Source organism: Stegastes partitus, unplaced genomic scaffold, assembly GCF_000690725.1.
Source record: "Stegastes partitus isolate 25-593 unplaced genomic scaffold, Stegastes_partitus-1.0.2 Scaffold1089, whole genome shotgun sequence".
NCBI classification, from domain to species: Eukaryota; Metazoa; Chordata; class Actinopteri; family Pomacentridae; genus Stegastes; species Stegastes partitus.
The window spans coordinates 224,057-232,653 of record NW_007578820.1 but is presented as its reverse complement, the minus strand read 5'-3'; the positions used below and the strand labels follow the sequence as shown (position 1 = coordinate 232,653).

The window sequence follows — 8,597 nt, the reverse complement described above, 5'->3', positions numbered from 1 at the left end:
TGACCCAGCTGCTTATTGATCCCACACACTTCCAGGCCTCAAGGACAACACCTCAAGGTCCTCGGGCCCAAAGCGGCTCGAGCACAGGGGCAATTACACAAAGACACATGTTGGACTGCAAAGTCTTCGACGCTGGAATCCTTTAGTTTCGAGGGTTTGAGCTGACGACTACGTGCATCTGAACTCTCTGTCGGTGTCTTTTTGGTGCAGAACACATTTTTCAGACTCTGATCTGGACTTGAAATGTCAGATTTGGGACCCACTGAGCTGCTTAGTGATGAAACTCATCCATCATGGTTTCTTGATTTGGCCTTACTGGTCAGATTAAACTGCATTCTCTTTGATTTTTCTTTTTTTTTAGGTATATTTGCATGTGGAAAACTTTAGAGGAAAGAGTTGGATGTGCAGAATTCAACTGATTTTTAGATCTGCTGCATTATCTCTGCATAAACTATAAATTCAATGATTGGCTACTGACCAAACACAACGAAAACAACAACAGTCATTTATGTTATGTGACTGTTGCCACATGTAGGACTAAAGAAGAGCTCCCTCCTTGTAAAAGAGGCACATTAGATTGTAGATTACATCAACAGAACCCCGTTCACAAGCACATTGAACCTAAACCCAATGTAAAATCCTCTGCACAGCACATCGCTGTGTTGTGGTTTCGCTGTGACTTGTCAATAAAACGTGCAGCTGTGTCTGCTTTGTTCATTTGCACAATCAATTGAGCGTTTTATAGCTTCATTAAAAGCACGACTGCGAGCTTATAAAAATCAGCTCGAGTGTGAGCCGCTGTCCCGAAACCAAGCCACCAATTATTATTTTTTGGATGTGACTGCAGGTCTGTTTTAACACATGCGATTATATTTGTTTTTGGTTTCAGTAAAATCTTCCATGAAAACATATTTAAATCCTCTGGTCTTATCCAACCAAATAATAAGACAATAATGTTTTAAGTATGTTTATTATAGCTTATTTTTGGCACAGCTTTCTGAGATCCTAATAAACAAATAAACAACAAAAGAGCCAAATCATCAGACTAAGTAAATTCGTGTCAACATGTTTGTCATTACTGGGTTTGAAACCAGCTTTTAGGGAAGGTTTGGGACACAAATGAACAAACTGATGACTCATTACTTTATAAAACTATTTTTACCAGTCAGTCTGACCAGTGTGGGAACTACATTATGTAAAAAGCATTTTCTAAATCATATTTCAGTGTGTTCACCGTGTGTTTCGATTTCAGACACTTTCTCAGCAGTTCATGTTTATGTGTTCACTGGCACAAAGGCCTTCTTCCATTGAAGCCATTAACTGCTGTTCTGTGGTGTTTACATGGGAAGTTATTAAGCATTAAATTGAGTTATGTAAAAAAAAAATAAAAAACAAACCTGGGATATAAGCCTTCATGATTTTATCCCACTTAATGATATTGTTTAAACACTTTCCTGTTGCACACCTAAGCCTTTGCCGTGGCCTTATTTTTGGGTATTACCTTCGCCTACGCTGACTTATGTCGTCTAGACAGGCCTGTTTGATGGACGGATGAAGCCTGCACACAGAACTCCATCCTGTCAGATTCCAGCGAATAAAACGATGAAACAGAAACATCAGTGTAACGTAACGCAGCTCTGCCTGATAAACTGCAGCAGCCTTTAATCTGATGTCACCACTCAGTGATTCTGGTGTTTTCTGGAGCACTAATACCTTTTTTTTTCTTTTTTTTTTAAAGCAGACACTGTCAAATGTTTTTGTTTCATACATATGAACAGCCACTGAAGCAACACAGTCATTTATGCTTTTAGCTACTTTAACTGTTTATCCATCACATTTAACAATCTTTTTGAAGTGTTTTTTTATCTATTCCATTTTTCAGTTTGAGCTGTTTTAATTGTTTATCAACTGCTATTACCTGCTTTCATTTTTATCTCTTAGCTACAAAAATTATTATCCCGTACTTTTTAATTGTTATTTCAATTATTTATGACTTCGTTACAAAAAAAAAAAAAGGTGATTTTCAGGATGCATTCTGACTGTTCATGTCTTACTTTTTAATTTATATATTTATTTTCTCTTTCTTTTTAATTAGTTGCTCCTTTTTCCCATTTAGATAATAATCCTTATTGTCACAAACCCAATCTTCTAAAGCCATATTCCTGGTAAGATTACTTGTGTAAGATTGTGAGTAATGTGGTTTGTGTTCAGCTTTGTGTTGTGATGTGATCATCTGACGCGTTTGTGGGAAAATATAGAAAAAAAATCGTCTCACATTTTTCCATCTGCATTACAAGGGACACAATTTAGAGAGAAAAAACACAGAAAATACTGGAAACGTGCGTAAATATACTTTTATAGAATATAGGCATCTAAAAAAAATGTAAACGATTCCTCTTAATTTGAAGGAATTAATAAAGTATCGCGAGATCTAAACACGCGACTAAATAACTCCATTCTTTGACAGCATTAGATGCGCAACGGGCCGAAGTTGGAGCGAATTAGTTATTTGAATATTATAAGGAACAAAAGGCTTATTCAGTTTCCATGCGTTTTGTATTTTTTTGTACCTGAACGCCTCGATCCCGTTCATTGTGTGCTGATCATTAAAAGCACACTCCTCCAGCCTGCTAAATTCAGTCTATTTAAATTCGTGTGTGTGTACAGTGTAAACCAAAATACCTCACCAGCTTTGCACTGTGCTAACAACTGCTCGAGAAATTATAATAAACTAGAATAATACGAGATCAATAAATCAATAAATAAGCAGGATTCGTGTCCCTGCTGAAGCACAAACACAGAACCATGAAGAATATGCAGCGATATTCCTCCTCAGTCCATCTGACAGCGTTTAGAAGAACTGGACATCCAACTAAATGACAGAAAACCAACGCACATATTCTCACATGCATTAACTCCAACTGCTGGCCAGAACACATCATGGAAGCGTTTGTTTCCTTCCCGCTGAGACACAAAACTCAAGCTGCTATTCAGGATAATTGAAGTTTCACTTCGTTTTATTCCACACAAGACCACAAGGAACAGAATCACCAAATGCAAGTGAGCTGCTCCACCTAATAATGGCGCTACTAAAGCAGGAAGCCACAACGTTCCTCCAGTTTCCAAAAGCTGAACGCAGCGACCTGTCTGTTGTCACACACAGCACACTGTGGCGGTCAGGTTTGTTCATTTGAAAGTCCGAAAAGGTCATTCATGAGATTTATTCCCACTTAGTTAATGCGAGAAACAAAAAATGAATTCTGTATGTTGCAAACGTTTGGATAAATTGAGTTGACGTAATGTTGCATCAGCTTTGTGTGTAATTTAATATTGTGTGTAATTTAAACTCAAATTTATAAATAAATCGATTTATCGCTCATTTACGTTAAAGTGAAAAAAATGATTTCACACCTTAATTTTTCTAAAATAATAATTTCATACTGGACTGATAATTAAAAATACATCTGACTGTAGCCAACTCCTCTGACTCAGTGGAGGAAATCATTTCGTTTCATTCAAAGTTGTCAAGATTATTGCTTTTTTTCTTTTTTTGCAAACATTATATTTTAGAGTGCACTGCTGCACACACTGTTTTAAAAGCGTCTTATCATTTAGCCTGTGTCCGTTATAACAAATGGAGAACAGGATTAGTGAAAATATATTTAATAATTAGACATTAAGCACAGTTACACAAAAAACGGGGAATGCAAAACAGATGAGTGTGAGTGGATCCTTAGAATATAAAGGGTAGACCTACTGCAAAAGGTTTGAGTTCCCTCCTCAGCAGCAGCAGCAAAGTTCACCAGAAACACAAGACTGCTGCTGTCTGTCTGTCTGTCTGTCTGTCTGTCTCTACAGCGGCCTGCAGAGCTTTTAGTGTGTGTGTGCGTGCGTGAGCTCCAGCAAACGTCTTTTTTTTCTCTGCGCACACTTGAGCGTCCCGGAGTTTCCTAGAGAGTCCGTCACTCCTCCTGAGTGTTCTCTGAGTGGGAGCTGCAGCCTTCGGACTGACGGTCGGCTTCTGCAGCGGATCGTTCCTGCTCGGAGAGCTGCTCGCTGCTCGGGATGGAGTTCTTCTTTGGGCGGCCTTTGGGTTTAGTCGGTGACTCCAGGCCTCCTCCCTGCAGCACCTGCGGGTCCGATGTGAACCACAAAGTCAGGTTTAGGTTCCAGCACAGACTGTGGTGCATGAATCAGTGGCCATATGATAGCCTTCTAAGTGCTACATTTTTACGCATGTATTTTACGCATAGATTTACTATGATCCCCTTCAAAAAATCTATTTTCTAACGGGGTAAATTAATTCCACTGAACTACACCCCCCCATCAGCATGGAAGTCAGAAATAACTGCTGCTGTTTATGTATTATTTTTGCATATTCTTGGTTCAACTTACAATCTTCTTCCACTTCATCCGTCTGTTCTGGTACCACGTTTTCACTTGCAGCTGACTGAGACCCAAAGATTCAGCGAGGTCTATTCTGTAAGGAAGAAATACATGAATCAAACCTTAGAATTTAACACCAGGTCAGTTTTTTATTTTTTTTTGCCATCAAACACTCAACTTGGTCTGTATTTGCTGTGAGGGCAAATTATCTAATTATGTCATTTAGATGAAAAGGACTCGTCGCTACCTGTTGCGACCTGTTAGAATCTGACTTTACTTTATTAAAGCTAAAAGCCACGACTTCAAATGCAACCCTGCACCACCACATGCTGAGCTGCTATAGAAAACACTGAGGTCTCTGTAGTTTTTTGTGGGTTTTAGCAACCAGGTGGGAGTTTACACGATTAAAAAAAGGCACATTGTGGGTATTTGAAAAGCTGATTCCAGTAATTTTAGTCTCTAATGTTTATATTTAAATACTTACAGACCAACAAAATAACACAACTACGTTATTTCTAGAAATTAGGCCACAATGGAGGCGTTGTAATATTCAGACACTGCTGTTGGGAAATAGAATTCAAGTGCAATTTAATTGAATAAATCTAAATAATAACCAAACAAACAGCAACTTCCTTTCGGTTGTTTTTCGTGCCAACATGCTGTAAACGCACCTATCAGGAGTAGAAAGGTATTTCTGCTTCTCGAAGCGTTTCTCCAGGCCCATGAGCTGCAGCTCGGTGAACACGGTGCGGCTCCTCCGGCCCTTCTTGGTCTTGCTGCCTCCGTCGACTCCGTGTTCCAGCTTCCCCCGGAGGTGCAAGTCCAGCGGCAGGTGGTGAGACGCCGCGCCGACCTGGAGGCCCGGAGCGGCGGATAGGAGCGGCGAGCCGAGCGGGGAGCCCAGCGAGCAGGACAGCGGTGACATGGGGAACTTGAGGAGGCTCGTCTGGTCCGCTTTTAGCACTGTGACGGTGTGGAACAGGAGCAAAGACACAGAAGGGCAGGCGGTTTAATTTAGCTTTTAGTTTGAGCTGAAGAATCAATAAATAGAAACAAACCCCCAACAAATGAAGCGACTTTTTAGAGGATTTATATGTGACAGTACAGGGCAGATTTCAGGTCAGATTTGCTGCACAGGGAGGAAAATATCCCACTATAATAAATGCATTTAAGGCCCTTCATGCTGCTCCACACTAATGTCAAACAGCAGCAGCAATGAGGCCTAAAGAAACATCATTTAAAGCAGCAGTTAGGTGCAGATTGTGTCTGATTCAAATGGCCTAAAGTCACGGATTAGATTAGATTACATTAAACAAATCGCTGTGTGTAGTGTACAGTTTCAGGTCTTATTCACAGACCTGGAATAGACGTTAGAAGCTCCAATACGCACTTAAATACGACAAGTGATGAGAAAACTGGCTGAAAAAAGGCGTAAATTGATGGAATTTTGAGCATAACTTAAATAATCTACACCGACTAAATTATTATTAGTAATTTTGTTATTAATATTACTATTTCAGAGTTAAATAATGTGTAACATCTCTTTAAAAGGCGCTCACAGCAGTAGTTATCCTGAAAGCCACATTTTACGCACACACCTTAAAACTTAGAAATCTTCCATTTGCATATTTTATCTTTAACGGGATGTTTTCCCCTTAAGCCTCCTATAAAATCCGATCATTCCTCTACTTTATAAAACAAATCATTCTACCTCAGTTATGAATTTCCTTAACTGAAACGTGTGCTCGATAATAAGCTATGATTTATTGCAAACGATTACGCACAACCAATAACGCATTTCGCCTCGAGAGACATTTTTAATTACGCTGTATATACTCTGTGTATTATATTTGCTATTAAATGTCAGTCCTGTTTTAAACATTTAGCCAGGCGTTTTAACATTAATAATAATCCACCACATCTAATATCTTCATTTGCTATATTTTCCAGCTTGAAACCACTCCGACTGACTCATTCATCTTTCCACAGGCGCCTCTCTTACCCAGTTGGTTGTGGAAAGGCCGGGCGGAAAGAAGAGCTTGTACTCCGAATTTGAGCAGTTCCCCGGCCGGGGCAGACACTTTGTGTTCCGGGTGATCAGTCAGGATCTCCTCTATCATGAAACTCCTGTAACGGTGAGTTCTGTGGTCGGCATGAACTTCGGGTGGGTAGTAATGCGCCCCCAAGTCCAAAGGATGCTGCATAATCTGGCCGTGCGGTCACCTTAACAGACACCAAGCGCGTACACCGACTATCACTCCTTCAGTGGCACAAGCCAGAACTCATGTTCCCTTTGCAGCACCGTTATAGTCCGGAGATAAACTCTGTGGGTGGAAGTTATCCTCAGCTTCAAAGCATCAAGTCCAGGTAACCCAGTTTTGCTGCGCGTCTGTGCGTCCTCGGAGGGGAGTTTTACGCGCACTTCTGTCCAGGTTTTGTTCCTTTAGGAGAAGAAATATGGGACAGAGAGCAAACCTTTGACCAAAAACTCCCGAGCCCGGTCGTGTTCATGCCCACTCGCTGCGTGAGAGCCCGCAGAGGTCGGAGCTATTTGTCAGGCGCGAAGCTCGTCACCTTGGCAGTGAGTTAAGGAATAAGCTTTGGGTTTTATGAGTCTCGTCATATAGCTCCACCTCTTCTCGGGGTTTGTCTGCTCGCTGCCTGAACCAAAGTTACATGCAAAGTCGCACTTGTCCTGCATGGATTTATGCAAAAGGGAAGAAAATAAGGAGCTGAAAGGACAAGACATTTTAAATATAGCCTGCAAATGACTTTCCAGCTTATAGAGCATTAGACCGATGATGGTGGAGGTGGTGGTGATGTGGAGCAGCTGCTGCAGCAGGGGAAGCCCAGGTCGGACGGCAAAGTTCACGAAATTTAAAAAAAAAAAAAAAAAAAAAAGCATGCTTGATGTTTTTCCAAAACACTTTTAAAATGTCTTGAATGAGGACTTTGATAGTATCCATATTAGGACACTGCATCCAGTTGACTGCTTTTGCATGCAGGTCTGATTTCAGACAGGATTTTACAGATTTAACAAAACATGTTTATGCCAAGAAAAATCAGGAAATTAACACCATCCTTTTCACTACTGTTGTGTTGGATTTCTCAGCACCCGTGATAATGTAACGGGATGCAATCAAAGCCAGACTTCTGCAGATATGCATCCATCCCAGACTGATACGATCACTGTTCTGCTTCAGGCCCTGAGAAGCTCCTGAGGTGGATGAAGGAGACATATCACCCAAGAGGTAAAACAAACAAGGAAAAAAAAAAAGGGATGCACTCACATCTCTGAGATTTTTGTTTGTCATTTGCAGCAATTTGTCTAAATATTCTCAGATATCTCTCACAGAATATTTACAGCTTTGAAAATACGTTCTGGTCGCATCAACACTGCAGCGAAAAACCTTAAAGAATCTTTTGAATCTCTAAAATTGGTGTTTATACTTTACTCTTTAGAATTTTTAGTGTCATTTGACCTTTTAAAAATATGACCCTATACTGAACTGAATAGAAGCAGCTGCTCAAGTGACAAACACAAGAGCTGGGCACAACACAATACCCCTCTATGAACAAATTAGATGCCGTGCACCTCCTAATAGAAGAAGTTTAAAGTTTTCTGTGTACAAAATATTGCAACTGAGAAAATGTTGCACTTTAAAGTGTGTAGAAAAGTGCATGCTAGTCTGTTTTACTGTTATAGGTTTTATGGCTTTGTGTATTTAAGAAATGAAAAAGCAAATATAAATTGGAAAGAGCCTAATGACACTAACAACTGGCATTCAGTTCCTTGTCTAATATATTCTAATTAAAGATGTCATTTTCCCCTACAGGCCACTACATCATCCCAAATTCTGCTATAATACTCTGCTTCTACCCAAGGACTGTAGATTGTCTTCTCAAATATACAAAAATTGGAAAAACCTTTAAGCATTTATTTGTTTCGACTCTTACCAATCCCCAGTGTTGTTAGGGGAGGCATCTGATTGGTCCTGATTTATTCTCCAGCAGGACAATGAGCTCAAACATGCAGCCAGATTCACAGAGAATCATCTTCAGCCACCCACATGGTGCAGATCTCCTCCACAGAGGTCTGCTCTAAATCCACAGAGGAACTGTGACAAGTTCTCTGGGAGCTTCTTGTTGCTAAGCAGCTTGAAAACCTGACAGAGGAGATATGGTGCTCTACTAAAACCGATATTTGTCTT

General features: G+C 40.2%; 1 protein-coding gene across 1 annotated transcript; it reads right to left on the bottom strand.

Moving 5' to 3' along the window:
- Positions 1-3,899: 3,899 nt before the first annotated feature.
- Positions 3,900-6,590, bottom strand: barx1 (BARX homeobox 1). The gene is made up of 4 exons (XM_008295945.1): positions 6,389-6,590; positions 5,058-5,349; positions 4,396-4,480; positions 3,900-4,130 (listed from the first exon to the last, which is right to left on the bottom strand). The coding sequence occupies exons 1-4, from the start codon at positions 6,588-6,590 to the stop codon at positions 3,963-3,965; spliced, it is 747 nt and encodes a 248-aa protein (XP_008294167.1). The 3' UTR covers positions 3,900-3,962.
- Positions 6,591-8,597: the final 2,007 nt, after the last annotated feature.

Bases quoted from the DNA above. Each gene is read 5' to 3' on its own strand.
- barx1 (XM_008295945.1), bottom strand. From the start codon at position 6,590: ATGCAGCATCCTTTGGACTTGGGGGCGCATTACTACCCACCCGAAGTT. The intron at 4,481-5,057 runs GTGCGTTTACAG...TCTTCCTTACAG, and splicing joins TACCTTTCTACTCCTGATAG to AATAGACCTCGCTGAATCTT. The intron at 4,131-4,395 runs GTAAGTTGAACC...TCGGACCCGCAG, and splicing joins GGATGAAGTGGAAGAAGATT to GTGCTGCAGGGAGGAGGCCT.